At 24.0% G+C, this 13,529-nt stretch overlaps 1 protein-coding gene across 1 annotated transcript; it reads right to left on the bottom strand.

Moving 5' to 3' along the window:
• Positions 1–4,127: 4,127 nt before the first annotated feature.
• On the bottom strand, positions 4,128–13,062 carry LOC145849131 (tyrosine aminotransferase-like). Its single transcript, XM_082954224.1, has 10 exons — positions 12,898–13,062; positions 11,266–11,438; positions 10,928–11,086; positions 7,978–8,116; positions 7,604–7,656; positions 7,236–7,318; positions 6,662–6,731; positions 5,637–5,849; positions 5,305–5,403; positions 4,128–4,764 (listed from the first exon to the last, which is right to left on the bottom strand). The coding sequence occupies exons 1-10, from the start codon at positions 13,019–13,021 to the stop codon at positions 4,654–4,656; spliced, it is 1,224 nt and encodes a 407-aa protein (XP_082810350.1). The 5' UTR covers positions 13,022–13,062; the 3' UTR covers positions 4,128–4,653.
• Between the last annotated feature and the right edge of the window lie 467 nt (positions 13,063–13,529).

Genomic DNA, 13,529 nt, shown 5'->3' with positions numbered 1-13,529 from the left:
AGGACAAACCAAAGAACATTGATACTATTGGTCAAAGGTCCAAGCTAATGACATTCTTGATATATTTTACGCAATGTCTGACATTATTGAAGGAAAGTACATATCTTCAGCAAAAGTGCAAGCTGCTCTCTATGGAAAGCTATGGTCGTTTGCTATTTAAAAAACTTCAATTACTTAAAAAAAAAAAACCTTTTGAATAAGAAAAAAGCCTGCTAGACCCAAACGGTAGCTACTCAAGGGGATAGTTAGTTCTAAACTAAAAGTGGATTTCATTGAATAAATGATTTTTTATAATTTTTTTTTATTCTTTTATTCATATTTCAATAAAGAAGTAGTTTATATACTACAACGTTTTCTTTATGTTTTAATTATTTTTGCAGTGGTTCTTTTATCTTTTAGTTTATTTAAACTTAGTACGAAAAAGTTAAAAAAATCAAATAGTTAATTTACTGTTAATGTAAATTTAAAGTAGTTTTCATTTGAAACACTTTTTTTATTTCAAAAATACTTCTAGATAATTACTATACTAAAATTCTAAAGTCACATCTTTCTAATGACCAAAAAAATAAATGAAAACTTCTATTATAATATACTTTGATTTCTTAATGATAAAGACATGAAAATAAGACCTATTGTTTAAATTTTTCCCCCTTTTAAAAGTCAATATAAGTTAGAACACTGTAAAAATGTTATTTTTGAAGAAAAAAGTTTTAAAACATAATTAATGTAGTCATATTCTCGTTTATATTTCAGTAGAAGAATAAAGAAAATAACTAATACAGTTGAATTTATAGAAAAAGATTAGAACGTGTTTAAAAATATTTATACATTTTTGAAAATTGCTATTTTTAATTAAAAAACTAGGTACTGAACGTTAGTTAAATTACTATATTCCTTCTTAAATTTTAATTTGTTTTTTAAAAATCACATTTACTTGATTCAAATATCTACTAAAACAAAATTAACTTTTTAGCTTACTCGAGTCAAGCTTATCAATAATATTTAAGCTTAACAATATTTAAACAGATTTTTGAGAGAGTTAGTTTAAACAATCTGATATTTTACATTTATTTCGATTAAAAATCTATTTCAAAATTTTTAATTGTAATACAAAAGACATTTAAGTTTTTTTTGTTATAATTGGAAAAAAAAAATATTATGTATAATTGTTAGTTTTTATATATTACACTGCATCTGTAAAAGTTTTTAGGTTTAATAGTTGCATTAACCATTAAATAGTTAATATTCATTTGATTACTGTTTAGTTTTACTTTTGAGTTCTTAAACTTTGTTACATTAGCAGAAAAAAGTATTTTTAAATAATTAAACTTGTCAAAATTATTTTAAAGTTTATTATACAAAGTAGTTAGTTACACTTTATGTATAACTATTTATATACTTTTCTATACATACTTATATATATATTGTTTATTGAACGATAAAAAAAGCGCTCAAAAAGTTTGGTCTAAAGACCTAGTTTACAAAGGAACCTTTCGGTTATCGAGTCGTACACCACATGCTTATAGAGTTTCTTATGACCTATTACACATAGTTTTTTTATCATTTGAATATTTAAATATTTAGTAATAAACAATCAGTTAAAGGAAGACAAAATTAAAGAAAATAAAACTGAACAAAAATGAAGTGAATTTTATTTTTTAATAATGTACTATAAATCTTGTTTAGTAACATATGAACTAAAAAATATAAATAACCTTAAATTAACTTTCAAAAGTAGATAACCAACACTAATAACAAACGTGTGAACACTTGAATTATAGGTTCGACTTTTTAAAGAAAGTAAAATGTAATACGTTGAATAATTTTTTACGAAATATTTTTTATAAGTATTTTGTGTTGAAAAGGTAATTTTTATTTTATTTAATAATTTAACTTAAACAGTAAAAACAATTTTACTTTTTAATAGTTAAATAAACTATTGTAAGTTTCTTCAAAGAATTTTGGAGAAGTGGTTTTTACAATAACTGAACTTAGCTTTTATAAAGTAAGAAGATAAGTACTGTAAAATTTATGACTTTAATAAGCAAAAAAAGATAAAAAACTATAATAATTTTAACATTAATGATATTAACAACAACAAATTTACTTCTATTTTAAAATATTTTTTTTTCCTTTTTTTCTGAATACTTGCCCAAGTCTAAAACAGTAATAATTGAAAGCAAGCAACATTTGCAAACATAAAAAAGAAGATTTTTTTCTTTAATTTCCTCAAAAAAAAACAAAATAAATAAAAAGAGATTTTTTAAATTAAGTTAGGCTTGGAACAGTTATCTTAGCTTACTATTTAAATACTTTACTTTCTGCTAAAGTAAAAACTATTATAACCATTTTTTTACATTTGCATGCTAAAAAAGAAAAAAGTTTGTAAGCATAAAAAAAAACGTTTTAAGGTATTTTGAACTTAATTCAATGAGTAATCTTAAAGAACAATTTTAAAATATAACCAGATAGAAAATTCTAACACCTAGGCTAAACCAATGTTACTTTCACCAAACAAATCAACTTTTGAATAAAAAAAACAAAATATATAAAAAAATAAATAAAATTTTAGATACTAAATGACAAATACTATTAACTCCTTAAACAAAAATTAATAGACGAGTAGGAATGATCCTTAATGACCTTGATAATCACTAATTGAAAGATAACTTTTAAGTTCATCCTGGAATTTTCCAAAATGACTTATATTTTTTAAACATAATGGTAGCTTAATCCATAACTTGCCTCCTTGGTAGGATAGCGAATTATGACCTATTTTGCTGTTTTTTACACTTTTATAGTAATATTTAAAGTTATTAGGTTATATATAATTATATATAAATACTAATTAATTTATATAGCTTGTTATACAAAATAGTTTGTCACACTTTATGTATAACTATTTATATATATTTTACATACATACTTATAAAAAGTTTTTAAATCAGTACTTCAATAAAAAAATTCGGTAAATTAAAAAGAAAAGTGCTTTATATTATTTTAACTACTAATAGGCTAAACCCTTTACTTGGCCTTAATAGATTTTTTTGTGTTTTATTCGTTTCTAATAAGTCTAAAGCAGGGGTCGGAAGACTGCGGCCTGCAAAGCCAAAATATAGAGCTTTACGAAATACTTTTGAGCTGGAAACATGCTGTTTTTTAAACAATTAAACAAAAAAAATTTGATGTAAAATTTTTAAAATAGGCGCTCAATTTAATAAATACTTATTACTGTTTTTATTTTCATCACACTTCAGGTTTTAAATATAAAATTTAAAGTAAATGGTACAATTGTTTCAAAGAAACTGGCTCTGCGGAAGACTTTTTTCTATACATTGCGACCCGCAAGCAACTTTTTTGTTTAAAAAACACTCGGAGACTAATAAAATCCTGCCAACCCGTAGTCTAAAGTAAGAATTTTTAAGTGTTGCGTCCTTTAAGGTTTATTTTTGTTTTTAGTTTATAAAGTGTACCGTAATTGCTAAAGTTAAATAATCTGAATCGATTATAAAAAAGTCGTTATAATAAATTTATATTGTATAAGCAACTACTAGGGCTTGATAGTGTACAAGAGTTTTTATTTTTTTCGCTTTGAAGAATAAAATTCTTGTGTTTCCAAAAAAATATTTATTAGACGCTCAATAATCTAAGATTTTGATTAAAAAGTGAGTCTTAAGCCAAATTTAATTTCATGTCGTAAAATACGATATTTCTATTTCAGTAAAAATACATCAATTACTTTTATATTACAAATATTTCTTTCGATCACACTAATGATACAAACTTCTTTATGATAAAAAGTTTTCGCTTAAAGTTATACATACATACTTTAATTGTAAAACTAATAATGGTTTAGAATTTAGATTGATGAAGAACTGAAATTTCATTTTAAATAAAGTTTAACTGTTGTTTTTAGTTATGATTTTTTTTTGTTAAAAATTACTCAATTTTTAATACTTTTTAATTCTACAAATAAAAAGATGGTTTTTTCGAACGCTCCATTGTATTTAAGAAACTTCGTATTTTATTGTTTTTTTTAATAGTTTTTGCAGTTTTAAGTTTCATTTCAAAAACTGTTTTATAGTGTTATTATAAAGAATTAAGTACCCTGAAACAAATAATAAATCTAAGTTGAAAACAGTCTATTTTAAAAATACTTTGAAAAACGATAAGCATTATATAAACAGACAAACATTTGTTGAAAACTGAATTTTTATATAATTCTCTTCATCCAAAAGCACAAGTTGCGAGCATCAACTTTTTTAATTGTATACACAATTTTGATCATAATGAGGTTTTATTCCTGCTAAAATTGCAATAGTACACAACACAAAAGTAGTTCTATAATGATAAAGACATACATTTTGTATAACTAAAGTAATGAGACTAAACACACTGTAGTAGTCATACAAATATGGTAGTAAACTTATTATTTTGAATTGTTTATAACAAGAATAAACTTACTCATTTACAAAACAACAGTTTTTCCAATTAATTTTTTTACATTTATTACGATAAATAAACTAATTAAATAAACAAAATAACAGTGTTCAAAAGTTTCGGAACCTATAACAAAACAACATTAACTGCTTCAAAACGTCAATCTTCAATATTAAGACTTGTTAAAAAGAATAACTTCATGTAGTTCTTCAATTATGAAACAAAATATTTTTCGCAAAACTCGTTGAGTCGCTGACACGCCTCCATTATCATGTCTTCTGGCACAGTAAGCACTAACCGCATGTAGTTCGGATAATCGAAGCACTGTTAAATTTAAGTTTTAAAATGATTGCTAAATTGAAGTTAACAATATGAATATTTTTATATAAAGCTTTTTTGTGTAATCATGAAGTATCGTTCTGTTTGTTCTAAGCTTTATTCGAACGTTATTACCTTCTTATCTTGGCGTTATAGGACTTAAAGGAATAACTTTTTTGCTTAACTAGTATAAATTTTTGAAGCAACTACAAATAAAAAATCAAATTGTGTACATAAGTTTAATCATTTATCAAAAAATGAAATACAAAAAAAATATTTTTTATAGTGAAATAAACTAATTTTGTTATTAATACATATTTGAACATGAGCTTTTTTAAAGAATCTTCTATAAATCTTACTGATTAGTCTTTAAAGGTATATAAACTTTAAAGAGAAGATTGTTTTTTTAAATATTATTTTTTAAATTTTTCTAAAAACGTGTTTTTTTTTATATCGCATAAAACTTACAAGTAATAAAAAACTGTATTTTGTTTTTAAAGTTATGATATTTGGCTTCATAAAGTAGTAATAAACTTTCAAACTTACACTACCAGGAAGGCATATTACGCTTTGTTCAGTCACAAGCATTTCACTGAATTCTATGTCGTCTTTTATAGATGGAAATTTTTTCGGATCAAATCCAACCTGTTTAGTTTTTGTTTATCTATCGATCAATGAGTTATTTTAATAAAATAACATGTTTAAGGTTGCTCATAGCTGTCATTAAAAAAAGGTAAATAAATTCTTGTATTTTACTTTAACTGATTTAGTAACAAACTTGTTACAACTTTTAAAATTGCAAATTCTGAAAACAGAGTAAAACCAAAGTATTTTTTTTGGTATTTGTCATAACTAGTTTAATCTAAGAGTTTAATTACCATCATGTACATTGCAGCTCCAGGTTTCACAGGGTTCAAGCCTTTTATTTTTGAAATTTCACTGTAAGCAGTCATCGCACCTTTTTCTAATTTTTTCAATGTGTTATCATGGAACTCATTCGATGTTTTAGTCAAAATATCAGGGAGCGCTGCTTGAACTAGTGTGCAAGGTCCAAGAATTCTTTGTGATAATTGAAATAGGCCATTTCTTATCTTAAAAGTAAAAATACGAGTGTTTTTTTTCATATTTTTTTTAGTCTGTAGACACTATAAATACTTTGATTAATTTTTTGTGAGAAGAAAATTACATTATCTACAATATGTATTGGTTAATTTTAATAAGTATAACATAATAAAAGTTACTAAGCAAAGACTTTTTTTTATTTAAAAAAAATATTTTACATTCAAAAAATGTTAAACAATTTTCAATTCAAAAATTAAGCAAAAAATGAATACTAATCTGAAAAGTATTCCTTTTAAAAAAATTGACGGATTTTACATGAGTCAAAGAAGAAAACAATTGTATTATTGTATTAAAAGTCAATTCAAAAGGTTAAATATAAGTAAACTTATACTACAAACCTTTTTCTTGTAAAAACTAATAAAGATATAGTAGAAAATGATTCTAATTATTGAATACGAGATATCTTCAATAATAAACCCAAATACTCAATACTTATCCTAGTAGGTCGTTCATGTACTAATATATATATATATATATAAATTATACTATATAAATACTTATAATAATAACAAATTATACAGTATCTTTCTTTTATAACACTGACATGTGTTTCTGTGTGTTAAACGAGTTAACACACTTCAACGGAGCTCTGTAAAAAAAAAATATTGTAAGGAAAGAATAGAAGCTAAAGTAAGTATATACATGTGTCCATTAAAAATAAAAAAAATTGTTATAGAATTTTATAGGTTAATGGTTTATAATAGATAAAATACTTAATGCTAAATCCGACTATTTTAAATTATAATATAATTTTTTAAACATAAGTAAGTTAAGCACTAACGTTTGTACCGAATATTTCATTTCTGTCGTGCACTACCACCCATCCACATCTCCATCCGGGAACTAAAAACCTGTTTTATAGACATTATATCGTCACAATAATACAATATATACTTGATATCACTGAAAAACTTAAATTTTTGTTGTTTGTTATGTTTGTTTGCTGAAAAAGTTAAGTGTTTTTATTATTAAGAGAAACAAGTGAATCATTTTTTTAAATACAGCTAAATGAAAAGAGGCTTACTCTTATCTTAGAATCATAATAATATTGGGATATCTTTGACAGTTTACCACTAACTACTGCACTTACAATATTGCATAACACCCTTTTAAGTGTAGCTTATCTATATGCATAATAAAGATGTAAAACCAAATGTGCTTGTTTTTGTTATTGCTGTTTCATAATTAAGTCTTTATTAATAAAATGTTAAAGACTTGTGGTTGTATCTATAATCTTCAAACTGACGCTAATACTTTTACTAATTAAAAAAATATTTAAGTGGTGAAAATTAAAATTAAGGATCAAAATACATACTATAAAAAACTTTTGTAATTTAGTTTGCAAAAAAGCTGACTTTTTAGCTATTCCTCCGCATTGTAGAATTGGAACATTTTTTGAAAGACTTGCAACTGAATAAAACTTATTTCCGCTAAAAACCTAAATTTGTATTGCTAAATATTATTTTGTTATTCCCTGAAATTTTATGTATACTATATTTGAGTCGCAAACTCTATTTTTATTTTAAAAGTATCATTAGATATTAATTGTTTAATTTGATTATATTTACTACCATTTCAAATTTTTAAAACAACTAAATACTTTTAAAGAAATATTTTTTTGTAACTGATCATATTTAAATATTACACCTTTTAGTTGTAGCATTGAACTACTGTTGAAACAAGAATATTCTATATTATTTTGAAAAAAATAAGCTAAATTTACCATGTCTGCATAAATCTCATCAGATATGATTGGAAGCTTGTGTTCCTCTGCAACTGTTTAAACAAATACACGGCTTAGTTACAAAATAATTAAAAATCGATTAATTTGTTTACAACTGTGTATGGAGTCTATTTAGTTTTTATAAAACTTGCATTACTGTATATATTATTTTTTTGATTTAAAATAATACACCAACCATTCAACTTTATGGTTTTAAGTCAAATTTCAGCTGAATGTATATTGCTGATTACAATTTTTGCTTATTACGGTTTGAAACTTAGGCTTGTACTGATTTTTTTCTTACTGAACTTTACTACTCTAGATTTAAAAATCACCTAGTTCATAATTAGATTTATGGTACAAATTTTACAAACCTTTTAAAATGTCTATGATGTGTTCCTTTGAAAAGTTAGAGCCACACGGGTTTGACGGATTAAGTACGATGATAGCTCGCGTTTTGCTGTCAATTTTGGCTTTCATATCTTCCAAATCAGCTTCCCATGATTTTTCTGGCTGTTTATTTTTTTTGTGAAGCAACTTATATCGAACTTCTATATAACAAGTGTGCTATTATTTTTCTTTTCGTACACAGTAGTAATTAAAACTTTATAGATTACTACTTATTGTATTCTATAATGTATTGTAAAAGATAAACACTAAAAAATAAGTTTGAATAATAATGGGTTTTAGTCGAACAGAAAATAATCATTATGCATATATATAACAGCTGTTTTGATTTTCAACGGGCTCAATTAAATAAAGTATTGTGATTTTATAGCACTCAATCGAATATTATTTAAATTTATTTTCAGAAACAGTACGATATATTTGAAAAAGTAATTAATGTAAAGTGTTGTTTTAGTTAAAATTTTAAAATATTTATAGTAAAGTTAAAAACTAATTGGTCTAGCTGAAAATCTTTCATTAATATTATGTTCAAGAAATAAAGCAGAAATCGACAGAGAGCCTAATATTAAGTAAAAAACTGGTTTAATAGACGAAATCTTTTGATTTAGTTAAATATAAAAAACGAGAACTTTATAAAAACTTTTTGCGGACCGTCGAACTTTTGTTAATCTATTCTAATACGTAAAAAACATTTTAAATGACTAAATTTGTAATAAATTTATCATTAAATTAGTACTATTGCTATCTTAATTAGATTATTAATTTAGTATAATCTTAAAACGGAGAAAAATATTAATAAACGATGTTTTGCATAAGTTGTTTTACTTAAAAGTAAATTCCTAAGCTACAGTTTTTCGACTTCTGCAACAAAAAACAAATTAATTTGAAAAAAATATTATTTAAGTCTAATAAAACTAATAAAAGCACAGCCTAGGTCATTGTGACGTGATTAAGTTTTATAATACTTATATAACGTTGGTTCTAAAAAAGCTTTGATTATATAATTTTATAGCATTAGCTCAGTTTAGGTATTTGTTGGAAAGTTAAATAATAATAAATAATGCAGCCTAATAAATCTGCTAGAAAGTTAAAAAAGTGTGAAAAGGTTTTCTTCAATAAAAGAAATCGTGTATGCCCAATAATAGAAACTCATCCTTTGTCTGAAAAGTTGAAAACTACAACGTCTCAGATTTCGGAAAAAAGAACTTTAAAAAAATTACCACTGCTATCAAAAAATTCCTTAAGTTTAGCTGTCGAAGAGCAAAAAGTATATATAACTTAGTTTATAAGAATTCTTAGCTAAAATGTTTTTACAACTCTATTTTATTTGTGCTTTTAATATTATTTTTATTTAAAAATTGACATAAACTTTGAAAATAGTTTTTTTGTTTAGTATTTAGCTTTTTCTTTTTATTTTTTCAATATTCAAATGTAAATGTAACACTGTAGTGAAATTTTAGGTTATAAGATCAACATATGTATAATTGTTTATATATTAAGCATTTGTTAACAATTGAGTACTAATACGTTCTTTACAAGAAACATAAATATAAATTGAAACTAAACTGTAGTATTTATACTTTCTAAATGTTTGTCTAATGGGAGTTGTCTAGTTAATCTTCTTAATCCTAACGTAGAGCGTAAGCTATTGGCTAAAAACAATTATGAACGTAGCTAAACTGTTAAACAACTTTCTATTATCTAAAACAAAGTGAACTTTATAACTGTTAATAATATATTAATATTTTAATGTCATAAGTTTTTTTTAAACCATAGGAATATTTTTGATAAAACAGTTTTGATTAAAGTTTTATTTATTAAAGTTTTAATCATCAAAACTAGTTTAACCCTATAAGCTTATTATTAGTCAATAATTAGTATACGTGTTAAAAAACAAATATTGTATAAGTTTTTGAAGGATACTTTTAAAGTACTAAACAGTATTTTTTAATGGTATTAAACATATGTTTCATTAGGACTACTTTTTGTATAAGATATAGAAAATATATGGTTAGCTTAAAGAATAGTTTCTACTTATAAATTAATATGTTTTAGCCTTGAGCTAAAACACCATTTGTATCTTAGAACTATTTAGCTACTAAACTTCTAATGGTTTGACTTTTACTTTCCAAAAACTTTTCGATAAAACTTTTAATCGTTAATCAAGTGATAGTTGTTGTTAAAATGGTTCGGTCACGAGTCGGCAAACTGCGGTTAGCATACAAAATTTTATTTACTTAATTAAATGAAAATTTGCTAAAATTTTCTTTTCTTATTTAATCTTATAATAAATTGCTTAGATTAATATGCCCTGAAAAACTTTTCACTCAAAACCCGGCACACAATAGTTTTTTTAAGCAATTTTAGAACGTTTAATTTAGGAGGCTGTAGAGTGTAGACCACTGCTCAGTTAAGATTTCTTTTGTTTTGTAGTTTAAATATTATTCAATAAGAAACAAAAAATTTCCTCAAAGAAAAATCAACTCCCAGCTTGGAAAATAACTGTGTAATTTTCACACTTATACATAAACAAGTTGAATTCTATATGAATAAGATTTTATTAATAAACTAAAGATCACATTTAAATTGTTTAAAAAAGTGAAACATTGTTTTGGTAGTAAAGTTCAAAAACTTAAAGTGAAACCATTAATACTTCAACAACACGACTTTTCTGCTGTAAACTAAAATATATTTGCAGAGTAGTTTTGTAGAAAACTAACTTTTATAGTATGAACTTTATTTTAATCTTATACAAGTTTTAGTGTTGTTAGTTTTGTTTCAAAATAGGTTCTTTTTCTTGTACAAATAGAGTATTAGAAATGACGGTGTTTAAACAAACAAAAACCTCTAGCAACTTAATTATTTTAAAACTTTTAGTACTTAAAGCATATTAGCTTTATTAAATCCTCAACTAACCAAACAGTTATAGTAACGAGATTCAACACCTAAAGATCCACAAAATGTTTTATATATTGAAAACCCTGGCCTTGGCATCAAAATGTTATCTCCTGGATTCGCTAGTACAGTTATTGAGAGATTTAAAGCATCTGAGCAACCGCAAGCAAGATAGACGTCCTAAAATAATTGAAAAAGTAATAAGATTATTATATTTTTACCCTTACTTTATGACTAAAAAACTTACTAAAAAAAGAAAATAAATTATCTTTGATTCATTAATGTACCTTTTGTTAGACTTATGGAAATAGAATTAAAAAAGTTATAAGCATTTAGGCAAATGTTAACAGTATTCTTACATCAGGAGTGACGGGAGCATTTTCTTCATTTGTAAAGTTAGCAACTGCTTCTCTTGCCTCCTTGCTTCCATTTGAAGGTCCGTATCCGTTCTTAGTTCCGCTTTTTACTGCTTCTATGATTGAGTTAACTGCTGATTGTGGTGGTGGGAAATTTCCAAATATCGTTGGATCACCTTTTAAGAATATCTTTACACTAAGACTTGTACTTTGTTTTAATTGGTACCTTTTAATGTTACTAAACTGAAACAAATAAAGAAAAATAAATATAAAACAGCTTTCAGTTCGAGTTAACGAGAACTTTATCCTTAAAGATGTACATATTAGTAACAATTCATTAGAATAACAAAGTCATAGTAAAAGTAATTAAAACTAAATGTAAAATTGAAACGAGCTAGTTTTATGAACCTGAAAGTTTTATTAATTTTAACTTATTATAAAGTTTTGATTTAGAAAGTAAAATTCTTAAAAAAAAACTGTTCAAGAGTTCTATTTGTTTTGTCAAAAAATATTCTTAACAAAAATCGAACTTAACCTTCAGATACGGACACTAAAAAATGCTTAATATTTTATTCATTATTTTATTTTATTTATATGAAAAATCTCTTGGTATAAAACTTTGGATATGTTTACAAAAAAAAAAACTAAACAATTATTAAACTTATTGCAATAAAACTGTAAATAATTTAAAAATTATATTGGGAATAATTTTTGAAATATTTTTACTTAACAAAGTAAAACATAACTTAAGAACTTTATATATAGTCTTTAATTGAAAAAACAGGCAATAAAAGTAAATTTTGTTGGGTAGATATTAGTTAAAACTATTTTTTAAAGCAATTTACTGAAAATAAAGTTCAAAAAAAGAAAGTACAGCTTAAAAAAACTAAAATTTAATGGTATTAGTTTGACCGTTTGTTGGTTTAAGTTTATTGTAAATGAAAGTGTAAAATGTTAGTTAACAAATTTAAATTAATTTTGTTAATGAAATTAGTCATAAAAAAAAACATTTTAATGATATAGACACATGTTTTCAAGAAATATGATAATTGTGTAGTTTTGAACTATAAATAGAAAAGTATAGAATTTTATTTAAGTTTCTGTGTTTGATAAAAATAGTATTTTAGATTTACCTTTCTAAACTTTAAAATCTAAATATTTAAACAACTCAAAAAAAGAAAATTCTGTTTACGTTGCTTTGAACTTGGTTATGCTTTTATAACTTTTTTTTATTAGAGTTTATTTGAATTTGGATGTACATAAACTTAAAAATGTAATAAAGAAAATTTTTATGAAGGTTTATTTTAAAGGTTAGTACTGTGTAGTGTGTATTGAAGGTTGTAGGATTGTAGGTGTATCATTTAAGTAATTTAAAAGATAACTATTTGGGTACGATTTTTTTAAACAATAAAATCTAACATAACAGACCAGTTTAAAGAAACGAACCATTTAATATAAGTAACAAGTATCTTAAAACTGAAACGATAAAAAAATCAAAAAAAATAAAACAAATAGTGTGTTGTAATGATGAAATTTTTTTATGATAATCAATGACATTTATTTTGCTATAGCAAAAGTATCAATCTAGACGAATTAGAAACTATAATTTTGAATGTATTTTTATTAAAAACAAACCAATTGAAAGTGGAATGGGCTTTTTATTTGGATTCGGAGTTGCTTTCATATTTTCAACAGTCTTTCGTATAGGATTGATAGTATTTGTAGCACATGTTGAAGATTTTATATTCCATTCATTCATCTTGTAGAGTTTGTAGTGATTTAAAAAATTAATATTAATAAAAGTCTACAAAAATACAATTTTTCCTAACAAATACATAAGCCAACTTTGCTTAACAACTTAATTACTTTCTAATTTAAAAACAAATTTGTTATAAGTATCTGATAATAAATCAAACAACAATAGCATAATTTAAAATAATTGACTATACTGAAAATGTTTTTCTGTGAAAAGCGATTTATGACAAACTTTTAAGCTATCAATAAAACTACATTTAAAACTTTTTTTAAGTTTTATTTGTTCTTAGCACGTAACACTGGTAGAACTTTAGAGCACTTACTGCATTTATACGTGATAGAGATGATGTCATACAAAATACATGAGTTAATAATGACGTACTCGACTAACAAATAGATTTATATTGCGCAACTATATAGTTATTAACAAAACTAAAATCTATTAGTTCATTCCTTTTAAGAAATCTAAACAAAAAGAAACCGATAAATTATAAAACGTAGTTATATAAATA

This window comes from Thalia democratica, chromosome 1 (genome assembly GCF_965202585.1).
Source record: "Thalia democratica chromosome 1, ktThaDemo2.hap1.1, whole genome shotgun sequence".
NCBI lineage: Eukaryota > Metazoa > Chordata > Thaliacea > Salpida > Salpidae > Thalia > Thalia democratica.
The sequence above is the reverse complement of the archived record's forward strand: the minus strand, read 5'-3'. Positions and strand labels throughout refer to the sequence as shown.

Excerpts from the sequence above, each read along its gene's own strand:
- LOC145849131 (XM_082954224.1), bottom strand. The coding sequence starts at position 13,021 with ATGAATGAATGGAATATAAAATCTTCAACATGTGCTACAAATACTATC. Across the intron at positions 8,117-10,927 it reads CTCGTTACTATAACTGTTTG|CCAGAAAAATCATGGGAAGC; the intron begins GTTAGTTGAGGA and ends AAAAATAAACAG. Across the intron at positions 4,765-5,304 it reads TAATATGCCTTCCTGGTAGT|TGCTTCGATTATCCGAACTA; the intron begins GTAAGTTTGAAA and ends TAAATTTAACAG.